This window comes from Scyliorhinus canicula, chromosome 3 (assembly GCF_902713615.1).
Source record: "Scyliorhinus canicula chromosome 3, sScyCan1.1, whole genome shotgun sequence".
Taxonomy (NCBI): Eukaryota; Metazoa; Chordata; class Chondrichthyes; order Carcharhiniformes; family Scyliorhinidae; genus Scyliorhinus; species Scyliorhinus canicula.
In genome coordinates, this window is record NC_052148.1 from 137,220,697 (window position 1) to 137,246,749 (window position 26,053).

The 26,053-nt window shown below is 50.8% G+C and overlaps 1 protein-coding gene across 1 annotated transcript in view; it reads right to left on the reverse strand.

The window, feature by feature from the left end:
• The window catches only part of LOC119962995 (NACHT and WD repeat domain-containing protein 2), a 214,917-nt gene that overhangs the window by 90,040 nt on the left and 98,824 nt on the right, over positions 1-26,053 (reverse strand). The window contains exon 4 of the mRNA XM_038791433.1: positions 10,368-10,571. Within this exon, the coding sequence (XP_038647361.1) occupies positions 10,368-10,571 (204 nt within the window). The remainder of the gene's footprint in view (positions 1-10,367; positions 10,572-26,053) is intronic.

Sequence of the window (26,053 nt, forward strand, 5' to 3'; positions counted from 1 at the left end):
TGTGAGACATTGGAGGCATTGCCTGGCTGGCAGTCAATTCACTCTCCTCACTGACCAACGGCCGGTTGCCTTCATATTCAATAATACACAGTGGGGCAAGATTAAGAATGTCAAGATTATGAGGTGAAGGATCGAGCTCTCCACCAACAGCTACGATATCTTGTATCGCCCCGGGAAGCTCAATGAGCCCCCAGATGCCCTCTCCCGCGGTACATGTGCCAACGCATAGGTAGACCGACTCCGGGCCTCCACAACAATCTCTGTCACCTGGGGATCACCCGTTTTTTCACTTCATCAAGGCTCGCAACCTGCCTTACTCCACCGAGGAGGTCAGGTCCGTGACCAGGCACTGCCAGGTCTGCGCGGAGTGCAAATCGCACTTCTATCGGCCGGACAGAGCACACCTGGTAAAGGCCTCCCGTCCCTTTGAGCGCCTCAGCATCAACTTCAAAGGGCCCCTCCTCTCCACTGAACATAACGTGTACTTCCTCAACATCGTTGACGAGTACTCAAGATTCCCCTTCGCCATCCCCTGCTCGGACATGACCTCTGCCTCCATCATCAAGGCCCTGCACAGTCTTTTCACCCTGTTCGGGTTCCCCGCTTACATCCATGGTGATCGGGGCTCCTCCTTTATGAGCGACGAGTTGCGTCAGTTCCTGCTCAGCAAAGTCATTGCCTCCAGCAGGACGACCAGCTATAGCCCCCGGGGAAACGGACAGCTGGAGAGGAAGAACGCGATGGTCTGGAAGGCCGTCCTTCTGGCCCTACGGTCTAGAAGTCTCCCAGTCTCCCTCTGGCAGGAGGTCCTTCCCGATGTGCTCCACTCCATCCGGTCGCTCCTATGTTCAGCCACCAACGAGACTCCTCATGAACGTATGTTTGCCTTCCCCAGGAAGTCCACCTCCGGGGTCTCGCTTCCATCCTGGCTGACAGTCCCAGGGCCTGTCCTTCTCCAGAAGCATGCGAGGAGCCATACAAGAACTTCTCCGGAAGCATACGAGAACCCTCGTCGAGAAGATCCTGCTCCTCCATGCAAACCCCTAATATGCCTACATGGCACACCAGGATGGGCAGCAGGACACGGTCTCCCTTCGAGATTTGGCACCTACAGGTTTCCCAGCGACCATCACCACCACCCCCCACCTTACACCGTATACCCCCACACCCGCCCACCTCCCTCACGAACTAACACCCGCAGGCCCACTGGTGACAAGCACCACCACCTCCGCCCTTACACTGCCCCCCCCCCCCCCCCCCTTCGCTGACTCAACATCTGGGTGAAGAAGAAGACAACACGCTCCCAGACGCGTAGGTCTCCACACCGGCGCCCACATCACAGCCGGGACTGAGGCGATCACGGCGGAAGGTCAAGGCCCCCGACGATTTGACCTTTAAGACCACTTCACCCACACCGGACTCTTTTTTAAACTGGGGTGAATGTGGTAAACCACGGTATTGCATTATATGGCATTGTATTGTATTGTGCATGCCTGGGCTTGTCCAGGCTGGCTCCACCTGTGGCTCCTCCCCTCTGGCTTATGTATAAAGATGGCAAGTCTCCACCTCTGACCCAGTTCTTGTCCAGAGGCAGGAGGCTTGCTGTTTAGTGTATGAAAGCCTCAGTTACGTTCATCACTTGTTGTGTGTTATTGATGGTGTATCACATGTCTCGCCTGTTCTCTCTCTCTCTCTTTACCCCCCCCCCCCAACCCCCACCCCCAACCCCCAGCTTTCCCCAATTAAAATGGTTGATGCTGAAAATAGGAACACGACTTCTAGGTTCGGGCCCTGTGGTGAATGTGATTCACACCGGATTATAATCTGTACATACATGTGTCTATATTGTAAGTGCAGTTGCACTACCTGTCCTCCAGGGGGAGTAGCTCTGGGTATGCTCGAGTTGTACGGGGCTTCTCCCTTGGCTCTGTCCAGGACTCCTCCCCGGAAGCTGCTGTATAAAGGTCAGTGCCACATGGTCAGCCGGCCAGTTCACTGAAAGTTCAATGGCTAATAGGCTGGCTCTGTTGTGAGTATATTAAAACTGCTATTCTAATCCTACAAGCACGTGTCCGTAGAATTGTTGGTTCCAACAATTTAATATACTCAGGAAACAGTCGAAGAAATCATGGAAGCAGCCCTCAAGCCCGGACGCCTAGAACTCGACCCAGAGAATGCAGAGGCTAAGGACGTTTTTTCCCACTGGCTGAGATGTGTTAAAGCCTACCTGGCAGAAGCCAGCACCACCAGAACAACGGAGGAACAAAAATTCAGCCTACTGCACGCGAGGGTAAGCCACAGAATCTCCACACAGCTAAATCTGGCAGGTTCTTACACCGCTGCGCTGGCAATATTGGACAAAATGTACGTTAGGCCCATTAAAGAAGTTTTGTGCACGCAACGTGTTTACGACCCGCCGTCAGCGGCCTACAGAAACGCTAGCCGAGTTTGTAAGGGAATTGAACAATCTTTCCAATGACTGTAATTATCAAGCCGTTACCGTGGCTGAACATAGGGAGCTTACTGTGGGGGGCGTTTTCGTGGCGGGCCTTAGGTCTAACTATGTGCGCCAAAGACTGCTAGAAAAGGGGGCCCAGGACTTAGACACTACTGTGGAGGCTGCTACCACTATGGAAGTTTCCTTCCGCAGCCTCACCTCGTTTCCCGCAGACCCCGCGACCTCATCGTGGACCCCCGACCAACAGTCCCCCTAAGCCTGTGCCGCACTGCCCGGCCCGTAACGCGACCTGCAGCAGCTGTGGATGAAAAGGACACTATGCCAGAGTGTGTCTGGCGAAGAAAGTCCCAGCCTCTAACCCTCCCACGGCTCAAAGCACTCGTTCCCTGAATTCACAGGCCTGCAGGCCCCGAAATGCTGCAGCCTGTAGGCCGACTCCGAACCCACCCGTCATGTGCGACTCATGGGGGCGGCCATCTTGGGATCCATCCCCTTCAAACTCTGAAACTCACCTCGACGACTACGAACTCAGAGGGCAGTCATCACGGGGCCACTCCAGCACAGCTGATCGAGCCGCCGACTACCCGCAACTCAGCGCAGTCACCCTGGATCAATCCCGCCCCAAGCACCTATGAAGTTCGATGGCAGAGGTCCAGATCAACGGGTACAGCACGCCATGCCTCTTTGACTACGGGAGCACCGAGAGCTTTATACATCCAGAGCTGGTAAGACGCTGTTCGCTTTCTATTTTTCCGGTGAGCCAAACTATCGCCCTTGCTTCGGGCTCCCACTCAGTCCAAATCCAAGGACGCCTCACGGGGGGCCTCACGGTAGCATAGTGGTTAGCATCAATGCTTCACAGCTCCAGGGTCCCAGGTTCGATTCCCGGCTGGGTCACTGTCTGTGTGGAGTCTGCACATCCTCCCCGTTTGTGCGTGGGTTTCCTCCGGGTGCTCCGGTTTCCTCCCACAGTCCAAAGATGTGCGGGTTAGGTGGATTGGCCATGCTAAATTGCCCGTAGTGTAAGGTTAATGGGGGGGATTGTTGGATTACGGGTATACGGGTTACGTGGGTTTGAGTAGGGTGATCATTGCTCGGCACAACATCGAGGGCCGAAGGGCCTGTTCTGTGCTGTACTGTTCTATGTTCTATGTTCTATGACGCACCGTTGCTACGCTCACAATTCGAGGCGCTAGTTATTCTAAATTTAAACTTTATGTCCTGCCCGACCTCTGCGCACCACTCTTATTAAGCCTGGATTTCCAGTGCAACCTCAAGAGCCTCACCCTCAGCTTTGGCGGGCCCCTGCCCCCACTCACTATCTGCAGCCTAACCACGCTGCGCATCTCCCCACCTCCGCTCTTCGCCAATCTCACTCCAGATTGTAAGCCAGTAGCTACTCGCAGCAGGCGATACAGCCTACAGGATAGGGTCTTTATCCGATCGGAGGTCCGACGGCTGCTCAGTGAGGGGATCATAGAGGCCAGTAATAGTCCCTGGAGAGCTCAGGTGGTGGTCGTCAAGACCGGGGAAAAATTTTGCATGGTCGTCGACTATAGCCAGACCATAAATCGCTTTACGCTCCTAGACGCGTATCCCCTTCCCAGAATTGCAAACATGGTTAATCAGATCGCCAAATATCGGCTCTTTTCCACAGTGGATCTGAAGTCTGCATACCACCAGCTCCCAATCCGCCCGGAGGACCGCCACTACATGGCATTCGAGGCTGATGGCCGCCTCTTCCATTTCCTCCGGGTCCCTTTCGGCGTCACTAACGGGGTTTCGGTGTTCCAACGAGCAATGGACCGAATGGTAGACCAGTACGGGCTGCGGGCCACGTTTCCGTATCTGGACAATGTTACCATCTGCGGCTATGACCAGCAGGACCACGACGCCAACCTCCACCGTTTTCTCCAAACGGCACAGAAATTAAATCTTACTTATAACAAAGAGAAATGCGTTTTCCGCACAAACCGACTGGCCTTCCTCGGCTACGTCGTGGAGAACGGAGTCCTGGGCCCAGACCCGGACCGCATGTGCCCCCTCTTAGAACTCCCGCTCCCTCATTGCCCCAAGGCCCTCAAACGGTGCTTGGGATTCTTCTCATACTACGCCCAGTGGGTCCCTCAATATACGGACAAAGCCCGCCCACTCTTTAAGGCCACACGATTTCTCCTGTCAGCTGAGGCACGCCAGGCCTTCAGCTGCATCAAGGAGGACATCGCCAAAGCAGCCATGCGGGCGGTGGATGAATCCACTCCCTTTCAGGTTGAGAGCGACGCCTCAGAGGTAGCTCTAGCAGCCACTTTAAATCAGGCAGGGAGGCCCGTTGCATTTTTCTCCCATACCCTATCCGCTTCAGAACTCCGACACTCCTCAGTCGAGAAGGAAGCACAAGCCATCGTGGAGGCTGTTCGTCACTGGAGGCACTACCTCGCAGGTAGGAGGTTCGCCCTCATCACCGACCAACGATTGGTTGCCTTTATGTTTGACAACTCACAAAGGGGCAAAACAAAAAATGATAAAATCCTTTGGTGGAGGATCGAACTCCCCACCTATAGTTACGATATTAAATATCGGCCGGGGAAGCTCAACGAGCCCTCGGATGCCCTATCCCATGGGACATGCGCCAGCACGCAGATCAGCCGTCTGAAAGCCATCCACGTTGACCTCTGCCATCCAGGGGTCAACCGGCTCGCCCACTACATCAGAGACCGAAATCTGCCTTTCACCAACGAGGAGGTAAAAGCGGTCACCAGGGACTGCCCGATCTGTGCAGAGTGCAAACCGCACTTCTATAGACCAGACAGGGCCCACCTGGTCAAGGCTTCTAGGCCCTTTGAACGCCTTGTGATCGATTTCAAAGGGTCACTCCCCTCCACTAGCAAGAACATTTATTTCCTCAACATCATCGACGAGTTCTCCCGATTCCCTTTTGCCATTCCATGCCCTGATATGACCTCCCACACAGTCATTAGGGCCCTGCATAGTGTCTTCACCCTGTTCGGTTTCCCCAGCTACGTGTACAGTGACCGGGGTTCGTCCTTTATGAGCGACGAGCTGCGTCAGTACCTGCTCGTCAAGGGCATCGCCTCGAGCAGGACTACCAGTTACAACTCCAGGGGGAACGGGCAGGTGGAGAGGGAGAACGCGACGGTCTGGAAGACCGTCCTACTGACCCTCCGGTCTAGAAAACTCCAAGTCTCCCAATGGCAAAAAGTCCTCCCAGACGCGCTCCACGCAATCAGGTCCCTCCTCTGTACAGCTACAAATCAAACACATCATGAGCGACTCTTCATTTTTTCTAGGGGCACTACCACGAGAGTCTCACTTCCGGCGTGGCTGAGGACACCAGGCCCGGTCCTCCTGAGGAAGCACGTCAGGGGGCACAAAACTGACCCCCTTGTTGAAAAGGTGCGCCTCCTCCATTCCAACCCCCAGTACGCATTTGTGAAGTTCCCGGACGGTCGCCAGGACACAGTATCCCTTCGGGACCTGGCACCCGCTGGATCCAGCCCCCCCCACCCCCGCTGAGGAACCCCTTACCCCGTTCCCTATGCTGCCACCCCCTCGCGCCCCCGATTCCGCAAGCTCACCCCACCGGTTCCACGTGCCAGAACCAGCCCGGCCCCAGCGCCCCCAGTCTCCGGTCGAGCCAGAGGTGTATAAAGTTCGGACGGGACCCGCCCCGGAGTCTGCCATCGTACCCCAGCTCTCAACACCCACCCAGCCACCGCAAGAGGCTGCAACCCCGGTGCTCCGCAGATCGAAAAGAACAATTCATCCACCGGACAGACTAACTCTGTGAGCCACCACCCCCGCTGGACTCGATTTTTTTCACAGGGGGTGAATGTGGTGAATGTGATTCACACCGGATTATAATCTGTATATACATGTGTCTATATTGTAAGTGCAGTTTCACTACCTGTCCTCCAGGGGGAGTAGCTCTGGGAATGCTCGAGTTGTACGGGGCTTCTCCCTTGGCTCTGCCCAGGACTTCTCCCCCGGAAGCTGCTGTATAAAAGATCAGTGCCACATGGTCAGCCGGCCAGTTCACTGAAAGTTCAATGGCTAATAGGCTGGCTCTGTTGTGAGTATATTAAAACCGCTATTCTAATCCTACAAGCACGTGTCCGTAGAATTGTTGGTTCCAACAAGCCCCTGGTGCCATTTTGGTTAAGGCTCCAAGGCAATTAGGGCCTCTGTGTTGTATGTTCCTATGATTCAATGTTATGAAATACCAACACCTCCAAGGAACATGCATTCCTGATATCACTGGCTCAAAATTTTCGTGAATTCCTTACTTAACCCCATCATCATCACAGAGAAGGTCCACCAGGATTTTCTCAAGTAGACTAGTGATTGCCTATAAATACAATCTTTCCAGCTTTTCTATATTTCCATTGGCTGGCTGAAGCTAGGGGAGCTGAAGACACATTTCTTGAACTTTAATATTTCTGGTTCAAGCGATCAACTGTACTATCTTGCGCAGATTTAAATTTCAAATTACCCTTTGTTCACAACCTCAATATTGCTGGAGAAGAGCACACTAATTTTCCCAACCCTTTTCTATCTTCAACGTATGATTTGCATTTGTCAATGCATGTTAGGGTGGAGTATGCAACTTCCATTTTCACTTCTGATTGTAAATCTTAGGATTGGTCATAGGAAGAGGAGATAGAATGGAATAATGTCCAGTTTTTCTGGTTCCAGATGTTATGCTGAGAAACTGGTTCAAGTCTGAGCTTCCATTTTTTCATAGTTTATTTCTAGTCATGTTTCAGGTTTACACATATAAGTCAGCAGAAAATGGTGGAAAATGATAATAATGTGTCTTATTTAACGAGAACGTTTGATACGGGAGGACTGATGTACCGGTTTCACCTATAGGCGGACCTTCATTCTCTGTCCATTTGAACAGCTTAAAACCAACCTACACTGTAGATTAGGACCGTATATTTATCTTTTGTGTCTTCTGGGTAACCCAGAGTCTATACAATTTAGGAATATTCTATATTGTTGCACTATTCCACCTGCCTCATTTTTGATTTTCTTGCAAAACATAATTGTAATGATGAAGTTTACTGATGTACAGGCTAGGCAGTGTAAACAGAATACGGAAGGAAATGGGGACAATCTCAATGATGGTCTGTCTGTACCAGGCACTTTGAAGATTGTAGAAAGAAACAGAGATTGAATTTGGTTTAGGATTCAGATGCTCTGGGTAGCTCCACATCATGTGGTTTTAACCAGAGATAAAATGGCTGCTGCTGAATACAGCTCACAGAGGGTAAATATGATTCCTTCCCTGGGAGTCAGCAGAATTCAACCACTCACATTTTACATGCCAAGGCAAGGCAGCATTAATAAAGCCTTCTTCAGATATTCATTTAACAGAATAACAATGTGATATTTCTGCTGTGTGTCTGGTAATGTGGTTCAATGCAAACAGCACATTATTTTGAGATGGTGGGGGTAATTAAAAGTGGGAAACATCAATATGTAAATAATACAAAAGCTGTGATCTGCTGAAAGTTCAATTTTGCAGATCAACAATACATGTTTTCAGGAAAATAAATACAAGTGTCCTGACATGATTACTGTTCCATAGATTGTTAACTAATGCATACACTGGCCTTTGGGGCCTGACATTTTGCTAGTCGTCCCAGGGGTTGAATAGTGGGTGGACGTGAATATGTACCTACCCAGTAGTCATGTGTCTGACCGCCTTCCAGGGGCAGGGGCACTATGTAAATTGGGCAGGCAGCCAAATCATTTGCTGGGGCATTCAGAAGGGTGTGTGCAGAGGGTGGGGATCGAATAAAAATGGATGCTCAGCCTTGATACAGCCTAAAAATGTTGGATGTGAAGATCCCAATTAAGGATATCTTGCCGACAATAATGGATTGTAATTGGTTGTTGCAAGGAAGCCAGGCCTCTAAGTAGACACATGGATGTTGGAGTCCGATGTTACAAGCATGTACATTGTGTATGGGGGAAACTAAGAAGGGACGGGCCTGAATACTGGCCAACAATTGGCCAGTCCTGCCTATTTTAAAAAGGGATTGCAACAAGAAACCTCTTGTAGCAATTCAATACAGATTTAAAAATGTTTACACAGAGGGTGGTAAATAAATGGAACGCGCTGCCTGGGGAGGTGATGGGGGCATGGTAGCGACATTTAAGGAGCATCTAGACAAAGATATGAATAGGGTGGGAATGGGAGGATACGGATTCCGTAAGTGCATCTGGTTTTAGTTTAGGCAGGTACCATGGTCGGCGCAGGCTTGGGGGGCAGAAGGGCCTGTTCCTGTGCTGTATTGTTCTTTGAAGGCAAATGTAATTTGGTTTTCCCCAGATACTGATCTCACTATCTTCGGGGGATTGTCCGCTGATGCAAAAAGGCCCTCCCCCATCTCAGGATGGTACCCCCTTTCCTTGCTGCCCTTTTGAAAAAGATTTTTTTAAATGTGGCCTGCCCACTCCTGCCTCACTGCCTATGCCAACTGTTTTATGGCATGGGCAGCATGTTATGAAACATTTATTTAAATATAGTGTACTAGCTACCAATTTCATTCCCGCATCAGCCTTGTGCTCACACCCATAATAGGTGGTTCCCGCCTAGTTCATTTGCCTCACCTGTCGAAAATACAGTGGGCGTGCCATGTAAATTCTGCAGAATCAATAGAGGCCATAGAATCCCGACAGTGCAGAAGGAGGCCATTCGGCCCATAGAATCTGCACCGACCCTCCGAAAGAGCACCTTACCTAGGCCCACACCACCGCCCTATACACACAACCCTGTAACCCTACCTAACCTGTACACCTTTGGACACAAGGGGACAATTTACCATGGTCAATCCACCTAACCTACACATCTTTGGTCTGTGGGAGGGAACCGGGGCACCCGCTGGAAACCCACACAGACACGGGGAGAATGTGCAAACTCCATAAAGACACTGCCTACGACACACAATGCAGGCCACTGAGTCACTGCTGAGTTGCAGAGTCAGATTTGACAGCCACTGATGGCTGTTTTATAGATTCCTAACTGTCCATTTGATCATGTACTTTTTATCCAGGATTGATTCACCTTTTGCCTTGAAAATAAATCAATTTACCTTGAAATGATTTGTACCTAGCTTTAGATAATGGGCTAAAATTGCTGTTAGGGAGCTGTAGTGGGATTGTTTTTCGAATCTGTTAGTTTTCAAAAACCATCCAACATATAACTTCACTAATTTCTACTGTTCGAAGACAAGTCCAAATACAAAGGTAGCAGGAAACAAAGACCATAGTTCACCATAAGTGAGGAGCGGCACGGTGGCACAGTGGTTAGCACTGCTGCATCACAGCACCAGGGACCCAGCTTCAATTCCAGATTTGGGTGTCTGTCTGTGTGGAGTTTGCACTTTTTACCCGTGTCTGCGTGGGTTTCCTCCAGGTGCTTCGGGTTCCTCCCACAATCCAAAGATGTGCAGGTTAGGTAGACTGACCACGTTAAATTGCCCTTAGTATTCAGGGTTGTGTAGGTTAGGTTAAGGGGTGATTGGGCTAGGGTTGGGAAGTGAGCTTGGTGGAGCGATCTGTCAGAGATTCGGTGCAGACTCTATGGGCCGAATGGTCTCCTTCTGCACTCTAGGGATTCCATGATAACTCACTGGGGGGGAGGTTCACCGTCATGGTTGAGCCCTGAATAAATCTAACATTGTATGTATGTTAGCATAATTTTTGATCAGGTATTTCCATTGCAACAAATTTTAAACAGTAAACCGCCCTGAAATCATGAACTGAAGAATATTGTTGAGAAAAATAAAAAGGGATCAAAAAGTATAAAATATTTACAGGGAACTGAAACAAAGGAATAAACGAGTATACTGAAAAGATTTGGAATGCTTTTAAACTGTACCACATTCTGGTAATTTTTCAGCATTTCAGACTTCGGTCTGAGGTAGTATGTTGGTGGGACAGAGTTTTCATCTCGACAGTACCACTCCTCCAAGACTTTTGTGTCCAGCTGCGCTTCCACAGCAGCATCCAGAATCATTTCAAATTCAGAAGTCTCAACCTCCCCAGGTAAGCGTGTGCTACCATATTTTTCACCAAACAATCCCTGTGAAACAACGGAGACATCAGAGTGTTAAAATTGTCATATCTAGACTACCAAAGCTGATTAGATGTCAAGTTCAATCTCATTGCTCACTCTTTACGTTCTTGATAAATTTGCTATTGTGTACTGAAGGGCTTTGATCAGCTCCTGATAATGAATGTCTAAAGTTACCCTGCCCATCAGGGTAAAAGGTAACTGAAGCATATTATATAAAGTTAAAGGGAAGCATCATTCAGTCACCGTGTTTTGGCCTTCCTGCAGAGAGGTGTATGCTAATGTTTGGAGGCAAGGGACACTCTTTAAAAAAGAAGCCGTCATGGATGCAGTTGACAAGGGTGAGTGAATGTTGCCTCACTCGTGGCCTGAAAATAGAAGTAGGAAGAAAGACATTTGCCCCTTAATTTTCCAACATAGAATTGCAATGCATTTCATTCTAAACTTAGTGCACTCACATCCTTTATACTTTGACAATCATTTATCTTTCCTGACGCAGGAATGTTCATGTTCCAGGATATAGTATTGTCACATCAATATGCTGATGCTGTGGCCCATTAAAGTCAACAAGCATTTGTTGAAAATACAAGGAGTAGCAATGTTGCATGTTCCCACACACACAAAACCGATGGTGTCCTGGTCATTTAGGTTGCGCGTAACTTTTCTCTTATTCATCTTTCCACCATGTTTTATGCTTTCTTGCAGGAAAAATGCACCAAGAATCAGTACATGCAGATAGGGGAATGTGAGAGTTATCAGGAAAGCTGCAAGCCTTCATTCAAAAGGGGAGGTCGATGTAAATTCTGGCCATGAATAACATGGAATTGGAAGGGTGGGGGTTGGGCAAGAGTGGAGGCACTAGTTTCTCCCATGGTCATCATTTGCTTTTGATTCCTTTCTCTCATTCACTCAATCATCTCAACAGTGAATTGAAAATGAGCTTTGAACAGCTTGGTCATAGTGAATGATGGAACCATCAATTCACCAGACACGTGTTTCCGATATGAATCTAGGCTTTAATCGACTTACTTCAGAGCCAGCCTGTTACCCGTTGATGAACTCTTAGTGAACTCAGGCTGACTCTGGACAAGGGTATTTATACAGCAGCACTAGGGGGAGGAGTCGTGGGCGGAGCCAAGGGTGGAGCCCAGTACAAGTTCCTGAGTACTCCCAGAGCTACTCCCCTTAGTGGTAGGATAGCGCTACTGCAATTACAAAGACAGTGTGAATTATCATATATATATATTACATTCACCACATTCAGCCCCTGTAAAAAAATCAAGTCCGGCGGGGGTGGTGGCCTACAACGTCAGTCTGTCCGGTGGTCGAATTGTCCGCTGTGATCTGCGGAGCACCGGGGTTGCAGCCTCTTGTGGTGGCTGGACGGGTGTTGTGTGCTGGGGTACAATGGCCGTCTCCAGGGAGGGTTGTATCCGAGCTTCATACTCTCCTGGTTCAACCGGGGACTGGGGGCGCTGGGGGCTGGCTGGCGCGAGTGCGCGGAACTGGTGGAGCGAGCTCGTGGGCTCGGGAGCGCGAGGGGGCAGCAGCATGGGGTATAGGGTGAGAGGTCCTTCTGTGGGGGTAGAGGGGGCGCTGGATCCGGCGGGCGCCAGATCCCGGAGGGATGCCGTGTCCTGACGGCCGTCAGGGAACTCGGCGAATGCGTACTGGGGGTTGCAGTGGAGCAGGCGCACCTTCTCAACAAGGGGGTCGGTTTTGTGCGCCCTGACGTGTTTCCTCAGCAGTACGGGGCCCGGCGTCCTCAGCCATGCTGGAAGTGAGACCCCCGTGGTAGTGCGCCTGGAAAAAATGAAGAGCCTCTCGTGAGGGGTCTGATTGGTCGCCGTGCACAAAAGGGACCTAATAGCATGGGGCGCGTCTGGGAGGACTTCCTGCCACTGGGAGACTTGGAGCTTTCTAGACCAGAGGGTCAGTAGGACGGTTTTCCAGACCGTCGCGTTCTCCCTTTCCACCTGCCCGTTCCCCCTGGGGTTGTAGCTGGTAGTCCTGCTCGAGGCAATACCCTTGTCGAGCAGGTACTGACGCAGCTCGTCGCTCATGAAGGACGAACCCCGGTCGCTGTGTACGTAGCTGGGGAAACCAAACAGGGTGAAGATGCTATGCAGGGCCCTAATGACTATGTGGGAGGTCATGTCGGGGCACGGGATAGCGAATGGGAAACGGGAGAACTCGTCTACGACGTTTAAAAAGTAAACGTTTTTGTTAGTTGAGGGGAGTGGCCCTTTGAAATCAATCGCGAGACGTTCAAAGGGCCTAGAAGCCTTGACCAGGTGGGCGCTGTCTGGTCTATAGAAGTGCGGTTTGCACTCCTCACAGATCGGGCAGTCCCTGGTGACCGTTTTTACCTCCTCGTTGGAGAAAGGCAGGTTTCGGGCCCTGATGTAGTGGGCGAGCCGGGTGACCCCCGGGTGGCAGAGGTAATTATGGATGACTTTTAATCAGTCGATCTGCGCGCTGGCGCATGTCCCGTGGGATAGGGCATCCGGAGGCTCGTTGAGCTTCCCGGGTCGATATTTAATATCGTAATTGTAGGTAGAGAGTTCGATCCTCCACCTCAGAATTTTGTCGTTTTTAATTTTGCCCCTCTGCGTGTTGTCGAACATGAAGGCAACCGATCTTTGGTCGGTGATGAGGGTGAACCTCCTACCTGCGAGGTAGTGCCTTCAGTGACGGATAGCCTCCACAATGGCTTGTGCCATTGCCATTGTGCCATCTTTCTCGACTGAAGAGTGTCGGAGTTCTGAAGTGGAGAGGGTACGGGAGAAAAATGCGACTGGTCTCCCTGCCTGATTTAACGTGGCTGCAAGAGCTACCTCTGAGGCGTCGCTCTCTACCTGAAATGGAGTGGATTCATACACCGCCCGCATGACCGCTTTGGCGATGTCCTCCTTGATGCCGTCGAAGGCCTGGCGTGCCTCGGCTGACGGGGAAATCGTGTGGCCCTAAAGAGTGGGCGGGCTTTGTCCGCATATTGAGGGACCCACTGGGCGTAGTAGGAAAAGAAGCCCAAGCACCGTTTGAGTGCCTTGGGGCAATGGGGGAGGGGGAGTTCTAAGAGGGGGCACACGGTCCGGGTCTGGGCCCAGGACTCCGTTTTCCACGACATAGCCGAGGATGGCTAGTCTGGTTGTGCGGAAAACGCATTTCTCCTTGTTATACGTGAGATTCAGTTTCTGTGCCATCTGGATATAACGGTGGAGGTTGGCGTCGTGGTCCTGCTGTCATAGCCGCAGATGGTGACATTGTCCAAGTACGGAAACGTGTCCTGCAGCCCGTACTGGTCCACCATTCGGTCCATTGCTCGTTGGAACACCGAGACCCCATCAGTGACACCGAAAGGGATCCGGAAGAAATGGAAGGGGCGGCCGTCGGCCTCAAATGCCGTATAGTGGCGGTCCTGCGGGCGGATTGGGAGCTGGTGGTATGCAGACTTCAGATCCACCGTGGAAAAGAGCCGGTACTGGGCGATCTGGTTTACCATGTCTGTAATCCTGGGGAGGGGATACGCGTCGAGGAGCGTAAATCTATTTATGGTCTGACTATAGTCGACAACCATGCGGAATTTTCCACCGGTCTTAACGACAACCACCTGAGCTCTCCAGGGACTATTGCTGGCCTCTATAACCCCCTCACTGAGTAGCCTTCGGACCTCTGATCTGATAAATACCCTATCCTGCAGGCTATACCGCCTGCTATGAGTGGCTATGGGTTTACAGTCATTTGTGAGATTGGCGAAGAGAGGAGGGGGGGGAATTCGCAGCGTAGTGAGGCTGCAGATAGTGAGTGGGGGCAGGGGCCCACCGAAGCTGAGGATGAGGCTCTTGAGGTTACATTAGAAGTCTAGGCCTAATAAAAGTGGCGCGCAGAGTTCGGGCAAAACGTAGAGTTTGAATTTTGAGTAGATAGCGTCTCGGATTGTGAGTGTCGCGGCGGTGCGCCCCTGGATCTGGACCGAATGGGAGCCTGAAGCGAGCGAGATAGTTTGCTGCACGGGGAAAACGGGGAGCGAACAGTGTCTTACCAGGTCTGGATGTATGAAGCTCTCCGTGCTCCCGGAGTCGAAGAGGCATGGTGTTCTGTACCCGTTGATATGGACCTCTGCCATCGAGTTTTGTAGATTCTTTGGTCGTGATTGCGCTGAGTTGCGGGTAGTCGGCGGCTCGATCAGCTGTGCTGGAGTGGCCCCGTGATGACTGCCCTCTGAGTTCATAGTTGACTTCTTCCGCAGAGTTGTCCGAGCACGGAGATGCCGATCGGGCCCGTGGATCGCACGTGGCGGGCGGCGAGGAAGTTGGCATTCAAGATGGCGGCCCCCATGAGTCGCACGTGGCCGGCCGTGTGGTGGAGGTTTTCCAAGATGGCGGCCCCCATGGATCGCACGTGGCTGGAGGGGGCGGAGTCGGGGCATAGGCCGCAGCGTTTCGGGCCCCGTGCGCCTGCGAGTGAGGGGAGCGATTACTTCGAGTAGCTGGTGAGCTGGAAGCCGGGGCCCTTTTAGGGAGGCACACTCTTGCGTAATGGCCTTTTCGCCCGCAGTTGCTGCAGGTCGCATTGCGGGCCGGGCAGTGGTGCCGCGGGTGCTGGTTCTGGCCGCAGAAATGGCAGGCTGGAGCAGCATAGTGGCTGGCTCGAGCAGCATAGTAGCTGGCTGGGGCAGCATGGTGGCTGGGCGGCCGTGTAGCACAGGCCTGGGGGATTCGCTGGTCGGGGGCCCATGATTGGGTCACGGGGTCCGTGGGGAACGGGTTAAGGCTGCGGAAGGAGACCTCCATCGTGGTAGCAGCTTCCACAGTTGTTTCTAAGTCCTGGGCCCCCTTTTCCAACAGTCGTTGGCGCACATAGTTAAACCTGAGGCCCGCTACAAAAACATCGCGTACAGCAAGTTCCCTGTGTTCAGCCGCGGTAACCACTTGATAATTACAGTCATTGGACAATTATTGTGTTCCCTTAGAAATTCGGCGAGTGATTCTGTAGGCCGCTGGTGATGAGTCGTGAACACGTGGCGAGCGTAAACATCATTAATAGGCCTTACATAAATTTTATCGAGAACTGCTAGCGCCGCAGTATATGAACTGGCCGAGTTTAGTTGCGTAGAGATTCTGTGGCTCACCCCCGCGTGCAGTAGACTTAGCTTCTGATCCTCTGTCGTTTCGGCTGTGCTCGCTTCTGCCAGGCACCGCAGCCAGTGGGAGAAGATTTCTTTAGCCTCTGCATCCTGCGGGTCGAGTTCCAGGCGTCCAGGCTTGAGGGCCGATTCCATAATCGATCTTTACTGTTCTTAAGTCGATTAAATTGATGGAACCATCAATTCACCAGACATGTGTTTCCGATATGAATCTAGGCTTTAATCGACTTACTTCAGAGCCAGCCTGTTACCCGTTGATGAACTCTTGGTGAACTCAGGCTGACTCTGGACAAGGGTATTTATACAGCAGCACTAGGGGGACGAGTCATGGGCGGAGCCAAGGGTGGAGCCCAGTACAAGTTCCTGAGTACTCCCAGAGCTACTCCCCCTAGTGGTAGGATAGCGCTACTGACCTTACAAAGACAGTGTGAATTATCATATATATATATATATATATATATATTACATTCACCACAGTGAACACTTTAATTATATATTCAAATAGTGAAAGAAAATTGAATAATGCATTAATGTAGGTTTACATCTGCTGTGGCAAGTCAAAGTTTCGATTCCACACACGGAACATGTAATTTTCTGAATTAAACCTATAGAATACAAGAAATAGGAGCAAGTGTAGGCCTTTCGAGTTGCCTAGATTTAATTACCATTTCTGTTACAGGACTGTCCTATTCAAATTCAGATACATTGAAGCAAAGTTTTGTCACCATCTGTACAGCAATCTGAGAGATTGGAACGCACAATCCTCAGAATCTGTCTGATTTTCATTTCAATGAAATAAATGAGAACTGCTGCCCCAGCTTACAGGACAAGTGTTGAGGACAAAGATTTACCGCCAGTAGGGGGCTACTGCGGGCTCTGAGCTTGGGCGGGCCATGTGATGCCTGGCCAGTGGGTGACGGCTGGTCTGGGGAGGGGGGGGGGTGTGGAATGGCACAGGGTGGGGTGCAGGCTGATGGGGTAGAGGGTGGGGGCAGCCATATGGCTGGTGTCACTCTGTAGAACAAGGGGCCAAGATGGGTGGTCAGTGGGGTGTGCAGCAAGATGGCTGCCTTGTAGACGGCGGCAATGGCGATCCATGCCTGGACACCGCCCAAGTCCCGTAGGGCTCACCCCAGTCCTGCGGCGCGTCGCCCCATCATCCCCCCTTCACTCGGCCTGGCAGAGTCCGTCCCCACCCAGCCTGGCCAGTGTCAGGACCAGCAAAGCACTGTCGCACCTTTTCTGTATCCTACATCCTCTCTCTCCCTCTTCAGCCACGGCGCTTGGTTCTCGATTTTTTAAAAACACAAATGGACCTCGCCATTGGGGATTCACCCCAGTGTATGGCAGAGAATCGCGGAAGCTCCGGAGAATACTGGGGGTCAGGCCCGCTAATGATATGCCAACGGCATTTACTGTACGTGTGGAGTGGAATGCAATGACACGATTTTGGCGTCAAAACCAATTCTTGGCGTTAGCCGATGGGGAATCCCACCCCATATTCTGCAAATCCATCGTTTATGCAAAACTGCAATCAGATGGGCAGTGCGGTGGCACAGCGGTTAGCACTGCAGCTTCAAAGCACCAGTGACACGGGTTCAATTCCGGCTTTGGGTGACTGTTTGGAGTTTTCACGTTCTCCCCGTGTCTGCGTGGCTTTCCTCTGGGTGCACAGGTTTCCTCCCACAGTCCAAAGATGTACAGTTAGGTGGACTGGCCATGATCAATTATGGGGATAGGGCGAGGGACTGGGCCTTGGTAGAGTGCTCTTTTGGAGGATTGGTGCCGACTCGATGGGCCCAGTGGCCTTCTTCTGCACTGTTGGGATTCTATGTAATTGGCCTTACCCATGATAAAAATGACTGCATTCTACAAACATTCCACTGGATGGCAGTCTAACCAGACCGTGTAACTGGTGCACTGCATCCTGCCTAACCAATGCCATTTTCTGCTGGAACATGAAAAATGTAGATTGAAGTGCATGCAAAGGCCGGTGAAATGCAATTATTTATGTACAGTGTAATGAGAATCTCCAGGAGCTGGAGAGCATCATCCATCAAACTAGATGTACACAGCAGGGATCAATGAAGGCCAATTGTTCTGTCAGGTAAGTCCAATATGATTATTTATGACCTTTGTTCTGTCTGATAAAATTCCAGCAAAGATTTAATAGTTTAAGGTTATATAAGCCAGAATGCCTGAAATTGTTCAAATGCCTAACAAACCCACGCATGCCAGACTTAAGCATTTTATACCGTGTGGCAGTCGTGCTCATCTTGGCCAGGGAGAAATTCAGACTGTGACACCTTAACCTGCTGGCCATGCATTAAATGAACTCTTGTGTAGAAGCTGAAATTAGGCTTGAAGGGACAGCTTAAATCCCAGCAGCAAATTCAAAATCAAAGATATGATAATTATTACAATTACCCATTGGATTTTAAGAATATTTTTCTTTAACCAATTGGGTGACTGTTCTTCCATGTTGCAGACACCGAGCTTCATGCTCCTGGAAAGTGATCACAGAATCATAGAATTTACAGTGCAGGAGGCCATTTGGCCCATCGAGTCTGCACCAGCCCTTGGAAAGAGCACCCTACCTAAGCTCACACCTCCACCCTATCCCCGTAACCCCACCTAACCTTTTTTTGGACAATTTTAATGGCCAATTCACCTAACTTGCACATCTTTGGACTATGGGAAAAACCGGAGCACCCGGAGGAAAGCCTCGCAGACACGGGGAGGTTGTGCAGTCTGTGCACAGACAGTGACCCAAGCCAGGAATCGAACCTTGGACAATGAAGCTGTGAAGCAACTATGCTAACCACTGTGCTACTGTGCTGCCCATGCTTACCGTGATGGGTAACCTAGGCTAATAAGTGGGGCACATGAGTAGCCCTTCAACTCAGTGGGCCGCAAGATTGAAATCGGGTTTGTTCACTAACTATTGACCCTTGAATAAGATTGAATATATTTAATCGGAGGAGACATAGTGGCATTGTCACTGGACTACAATCCAGACTCCGAGGGTAATGCTCTGGGGACCCGGGTTCAAATCCCACCACTGCAGATGGTTAAATTTGAATTCAATAAAAATCTGGAATTAAAAGTCAAGTGATGATGCCAAAACCATTGTCGACAGTCGTAAAATCCCATCTGGTTCACCAATGTCTTTTTAGGGAATGAAATCTGCCATCTTTCCGTGGTCTGGCCTATATGTGACTCCAGACCCACAGCATTGTGGTCGACTCGGAAATGCCCTCATGGATGGGCAATAAATGCTGTCCCAGCCAGCGACGCCCACTTCCCGTGAACGAATAAAGAGAAAAAATAAAATGCACCAAATATTTCATAATTTGAAAATGCTTAATCATTCATGTTAATAAAACAGTCTTAGAATCATAGAATCCCTACAGTGCAGAAGGAGTCCATTCTGTCCATCGAGTCAGCACTGACCCTCTGAAAGAGCACCCTAATCTAGGCCCACGACCCCACCCGATCCCCGTAACTTCAAATGCATAAAAAAAGAAATATTTATACTTGATTAAACACAGAGGGAGTGCACGGCTCTCACAGTCAATGTTGTGTGCACTTCACCTCACTTGCCCTTGTTTTACGTGTGCATCACTTCAGTGATACTGGGAGGAAAAACGATACAGAGGTGGAAACCAACGGAACATGGCAACTCTGCGCGTGGGCAACAGTCAACAAAATGTCTAGTGGGTCACACTCAGAAACCAGGTAGGCCGCATGTGGCCCTCGGGCTGCAGGTTGCCCACCGCTGCTCCAGGAACGTTGAGACTGAACAGTTATCCCTGTCATGTGCTAATAATGAATTAATTCAGCAGACCAGCCAAAGAGGAGTTTAGTCCACTGGCAAAGGCTTAATTAATGTTGTATTGTTGAATGCTGTCTCAGGAAGTGGTCTAGAGGCTTGTATTGTTGAACTACAACTGTTTATTAATAACACATATGTATGTACAGGATACAATCCTGACTAGGTGCTATCTTCATGCTGACTTCTACGAGATTCACCAGTACAATCTACTACTCCCATGTGATTATCTACAGCATGTGGACGGTACTGTTTCCCCAGTTCCACATTAACTGTTACAGTCCTGAACACCCTAATGCTATAATTAACAGAGAGGAAGTGCTCATGGAAACACTTTGGCCGGGATTCTCCCTTCCGGGGACTATATCCCACACCGGCGGGAAATCCGGTGTCAATGGGCCCCCAAGGTGAGGAATTCTCACCTGTTTAGGGGGCTAGGTGGACACCAGAGGGGTTGGTGCCGCTCCAGCCGGCACCGAAGGGACTGTGCGAGTTGTCGTATGCGCGGAACGGCTGTCATGATCTCGCACATGCGCGGAACCGCCGGCGTGATTCCGCGCATACACAGACTGGCCGTCATATTTTGGCAGGGGGTTCTCTTCTCCTACAGGGGCCCGGCACGGAAGGAAGAAGCGCTCCCACGGAATAGGCCCACCCGCAGATCGGTGGGCCACGATCATGGGCCAGGCCATTGTGGCCCCCCCCCCCCCCCCCCCCCCCGGGGTCGGATCCTCCCGCGCCCCCCCAGGACCGCCTATGTCGACTTACCTGCCAGGTCCCGCTGTGTGGGACCATACGTAACCTACGCCGGCGGGACTGGCCAAAAACGGATGTCCGCTCGGCCCATTGGGGCCCGGAGAATCGCTGGGGGAGCCGCTGCCAACGGCCTGGCTGGCGGTAATCCCGCCCCTGACCGAAAAATGGAGCCAGAGAATACGGCAGCCAGCATCGGGGGGGGGGGGGGGGGGGGGGGGGGGGGGGAGAATGGGGGGGGTTCACGCCGCCACCCTGGGATTCTCCGACCTGGCGGGGGGGTCGGAGAATCCCGCCCTTTGCCATGGCTGAGGGAAGTAATCGGGAGTAATGCGTGAAGTGATCTTCTCAGATTATTTCCATTTTTCTTTGACTGGAAAAAAACTATGAGCAATGAGTACATTTGAACTTGTGGTCTCCCACTTGGTAATTAAATATGAATGCAGGATTATCATTAATGGACCTTGACTGGTTTTGAGTAACAGGTGAATAATGTTAATGACAGCTAGTTTTCAGATAAACACTGCTGCAAAAACCTCTTCTGGGCATTAATTGTTGTAATGCTATTCGATTCAAAACATTTCAGTTTAACCCAGAAAAGTGTGAGGCTGTCCATTTTGGAAGGACAGATATGAATGCGGAATATAGGGTTAACGGTAGGGTTCTTGGCGATGTGGAGGAGCAGAGAGATCTTGGGGTCTATGTTCATAGATCTTTGAAAGTTGCCACTGATGAGACCATCAATTCACTCGGAACACGATTGGAAGTAAACTGTGGTTTTAATAGTCTTACAACTTAGCCTGCCTGTGACCATAAGAATTGAGGGCAGGCTCACACAGCTGCAGCACTTTATACTTCCGGTAGTGGGAGGGGCCATGGGCGGAGCCTAGGGTGGGGCCCTGTACTAGCTCCTCACCTCCCACTATGGGCAGAGCCGCGCAACGGCTCACAGACAGAGCCCACAAGGACATAATACAATACAATACAGTGTGAATTACATTCACCACAGCCACTCAAGTGGATAGAGCTGTGAAGAAGCCCTATGGTGTATTAGCGTTCATTAAGAGAGGGATTGAATTTAAGAGCCGTGAGGTGATGGTGCAGCTGTACAAAACCTTGGTAAGGCCACATTTGGAGTACTGTGTGCAGTTCTGGTCGCCTCATTTTAGGAAGGATGTGGAAGCTTTGGAAAAGGTGCAAAGGAGATTTACCAGGATGTTGCCTGGAATGGAGAGTAGGTCTTATGAGGAAAGGTTGAGGGTGCTAGGCCTTTTCTCATTAGAAAGAAGAAGGATGAGGGGAGACTTGATAAAGGTTTATAAGATGATCAGGGAAATAGATAGACAGTCAGAGAACTTTTCCCCGGGAGAACAAACCATTACAAGGGGATATAAATTTAAGGTGAATGGTGGAAGATATAGGAGGAATGTCAGAGGTAGGTTCTTTACCCAGAGAGTAGTGGGGGCATGGAATGCACTGCCTGTGGAAGTAGTTGAGTCAGAAACATTCGGGACCATCAAGCGGCTATTGGATAAGTACATGCATTACGGTAAAATGATGGGGTGTAGATTAATTTGTTCTTAATCTAGGCCAAACGTTCAGCACAACATTGTGGGCCGAAGGGCCTGTTTTGTGCTGTATTTTCTATGTTCTATTATAGAACTGCCTCCATTTTGGATTAAATGATAAACAATGGGTGTGGAAGGGCAGAGCATGGCATGGGGGGACATGAGGGGATATGGGTGTGTGCAGAATATGGGTGTGACTTGACATGAGGGCATGAGGTGGCAAGGAGAGTGAGAGGGGTATCAGGGGTGAGGGAGAGGGCTTTGTGTTTTTATTTTCACTGGGACAATGTCCCATGGAACTGAGGCGGACCTTTTAAACAGCCCACCTTAGCACCCAGCATCCTGGAGTACAATTTGGATAAGTGTGAGGTTATTTACTTTGGAAGCAAAAACAGGAAGGCAGATTACACCTGAATGGTTGTAAATTGGCAGAGGGGAGTGTGCAGCAGGACCTGGTGTCCTTGTGCACCAGACGCTGAAGGTAAGCATGCAGGTGCAGCAGGCGGTAAAGAAGGCTAATGGTATGTTGGCCTTCATTGCGAGAGGTTTCAAGTACAGAAGCAGGGATGTGTTGCTGCAATTGTTTTGTTCTCCTTCTCTGAGGAAGGATGTTCTTGCTCTCGATGGAAGGTTTACCAGACTGATTCCAGGAATGGCGGAGCTGTCATATGAGGAGAGATTGACTAGGTTGGAATTGTTCTCGCTGGAGTTCAGAAGAATGAGGGGGGATCCCATAGAGACTCATAAAATTCTAACAGGACTAGGTAGGGTAGATGCAGGGAAGATGTTCCCAATGGTGGGAGGACCTGAGGATTCGGGGAAACCATTTCGGACAGAGATGAGGAGACATGTCTTCACCCAAAGAGTGGTGAGCCTGTGGGATTCATTACCACAGGAAGTAGGTGATGCTAAAACATTGAATATAGCACTTGTAGTGAATGGGATCAAAGGCAACGGGGAGAAAGCAGGATTAGGCTATTGATTTGAATGTTCAGCCATGATCGTGATAAATGGCCGAGCAGACTCGAAGGGCCAAAAGGCCTCCTCCTGCTCCTATCTTCTCTGTATCTATGTATAGTCTGTGGCAGCCTCCACACTTCTTCCCAGGTTGGCTGACCCAATTGCATTTGCACCCGGATCCCATGAGGATCCAATGAAGATCTCATCTTTGCAGCATTTTCTGGGCATGCTGAACCTGAAATTTTCCCAACTCCCGTACCCACCTTGAGGAGGAAAATCCAGGACTTAGTGGGCCCGATTCTCCCAAAAAATTTCAAAGTTAATTTGTGCCGTGTTTTTCAGGGAGATTCCCTTTGGCACTTCCGGTGGGTTACCCACCACTATTCAATGACACTTAGTCACTTTTTTGGGCCCTGGGGAATTTCTCACCGGTTTAGCCAACACTTAGAATTGTTTTTAGCACTGGGGAGCTGAACTCAGAGATTGTGCCGCCATTTTGAAAGGGTGCCCCGATCTTTAAGTAAGTTTGTGGGTCCCTCACACACCCCATCCATGGGGGATGTAACCCCCCACACACATGGACACTGCCCCATACACCCCAAGTGAGGACAGCCCACTATGGGGTCCCTGGGTGTCCCCATCTTCAGTCACCCCCTAAGCCCCTCTAAAGCATCCCCTTCCTTCTAGGACACCCAATGATCCAACTTCCTGAGGCCCCTACTTACAAGCTCAGCACTCCCTTACCCTTTGAACCCCCCCCCCCCACCCACCCCCCCCCCCCACCGTCATTTTATGGGCTTGGCCCCCTCACCCCCTGGCCCTTGGCAGTGCCACCTTGGCACTTGGAAACCTTTGCACTGCCACCCTGGTACACAGGCAGTGCTCCTGCTGGCTTGACAGTGCCATCCAGGCACCTTGACAGTGCCAGGATGGCAGTACCAAGGGGCCAGCTGGGCAGTTCCAAGGTGCCCGTGCTGCAGGAAGAGGGTCAGGAAACCACCCTGCACTTATCCTGACCACCCAGGGGTCTCCAGTGGCCCTGGTGCCATTCCACTTGATCCACATTTGGACCAGCACTGATTGGCGCCCGGCTGTACCCTCCCTGGGGAGGTAGAAGAATCAAGGGAGGCCACTGGATCCTGTGCAGATAGGTCGTAAGTAGGTTTGGAAACTACTTCCGCGAGCGTGATTCGGTCACGCCCATTTGGGTTGGGGTTCTGACACCTTGCGGGGCTTCAGAGAATCCGGGAGGCGCAGAGCCTATCGAGAGGCTCGCTGCAGCCCTTTCCTGGCATTCTCCGGCCGCGCTGCACTCAAACGAGAACGCAATGTGGCCGGAGATTCGCTCCCATTTTCATTCCAGGCTGGAATTTTCCTATGACCAGTCACTCTAGCCTGAAAATACCAATTTAAGGAGGAAAAGAACTTAGGGCTGGATTCTCCTGCCCCGCCCGTCGCAAGAACTCCACGGGCGTCCTTTGATCTCTGGCAGGATTCTCCAGTCACCGGGCGGACTCAATTCCAGGGGGTCTGATCATTATTGCAAGTGCAATAATATTTGCAAACTACTGTGATTGTTTACTTTGTGTCGGTCTTCACAGTGGCAGACACAAATAACAAATAACCGATAATTGTTGGCAAGGAGGCTATGGCAGGTGAGGACACAGAAATGATCATTATCACAAAGGAGGTAGTGTTAGACAAGCTAATGGAGCTAAAAGTAGACAAGTCTTCTGGCCTTGACGGAATGCATCCCAGGGTACCAAAACAGGTAGCGGGGAAATAGCAAATTGCTTGTGGTAATTTACCAAAATTCGCTGGACTCTGGGGTGATTCCGGCAGAGTGGAAAAAAGCAAATGGGACGCCAGTGTTTAAAAAAACAGGATAGCACGGTAGCACGGTGGCTAGCACATTTGCTTCATAGCTCCAGGGTCCCAGGTTCGATTCCCGGCTTGGGCCACTGTCTATGCGGTGTCTGCACGTTCTCTCCGTGTCTGCATGGGTTTCTTCCGGGTGCTCCGGTTTTCTCCCACAGTCCAAAGATGTGCGGGTTAGGTGGATTGGCCATGCTAAATTGCCCTTGGTGTCCAAAAAAGGTTGGGTGTGGTCACTGGGTTATGGGGATAGGGTGGAGGTGTCGGCTTGGGTAGGGTGCTCTTTCCAAGACCGGTGCAGACTCGATGGGTCAAATGGCCTCCTCTTGTACCGTAAATTCTATGATTCTATGAAAAAAGGAGTAGACAAAAGGCGGGTAACTATAGACCGGTTAGCTTAATTTCAGAGTGGGGCAAATGCTTGAATCTGTCATTAAAGAAGAAACAGCGAGACATCTGGATCAAAATTTTGGGGCAGCATGGTGGCACAGTGGTTAGCACTGCTACCTTACAACTCCAGGGACCCGGGTTCAATTCCGGCCTCGGGTCACTGTCTGTGTGGAGTTTGCACTTTCTCCCCGTCTCTGTGTGGGTTCCCTCCGGGTGCTTCGGTTTCCTCCCACAGTTCAAGTGTAGGTTAGGTGGATAGGTCATGCTAAATTGCCCCTTAGTGTCCAAAAAGGTTGGGTAGGGTTACTGGGTTACGGGGATAGGGCGGAGTTGTGGGCTTAAGTGTGGTGCTCTTTCCAAGGGCCAGTGCGGACTTGATGGGCCAAATGGCTTTCTCCTGCAGCGTAAATTCCATGGTTCTATGAAATTGTCCCATTGCGCAGACACAGCATGGGTTCATGAAAGGCAGGTCATGTTTGACTAATTTAGTGGAATAGTGGAATTCTTTGAGGTATTATGAGTGCGGTGGACAACGGGGAACTGGTGGATATGGTGGGCGGGATTCTCTGATCCTGAGGCTAAATGTTGATGCCGTCGTAAACGCCGTCGCATTTCCCGAAGGCTTCAGCATGGCCTCAGGATCAGCAATTCTGGCCCCTACAGGGGGCCAGCATGGCACTGGAGTGACCCACGCCGCAAAAGCTGCCGATCCCAGCAACAACTGGGCTAAGAGCAGGCTAGAACGGCGCCGGCGGGACTCGGGTTTCTTGGTACGGCTGCTCAGCCCATCCCTTGCCGGGGGGGGCATAGAGCTGAGGTTTGCGCACGCGCACCGATGAGCAGGTCAGTGCGGCCAAATTTTAAAAATATGCTCCCAGCCTTTTTGAAGGCCGCTCACAGCTGGCATTGTTAAAAGTCGGCTGCAAAAAGTTCAGGGAGAATGATGTGATTGGTTGCTTTCTGA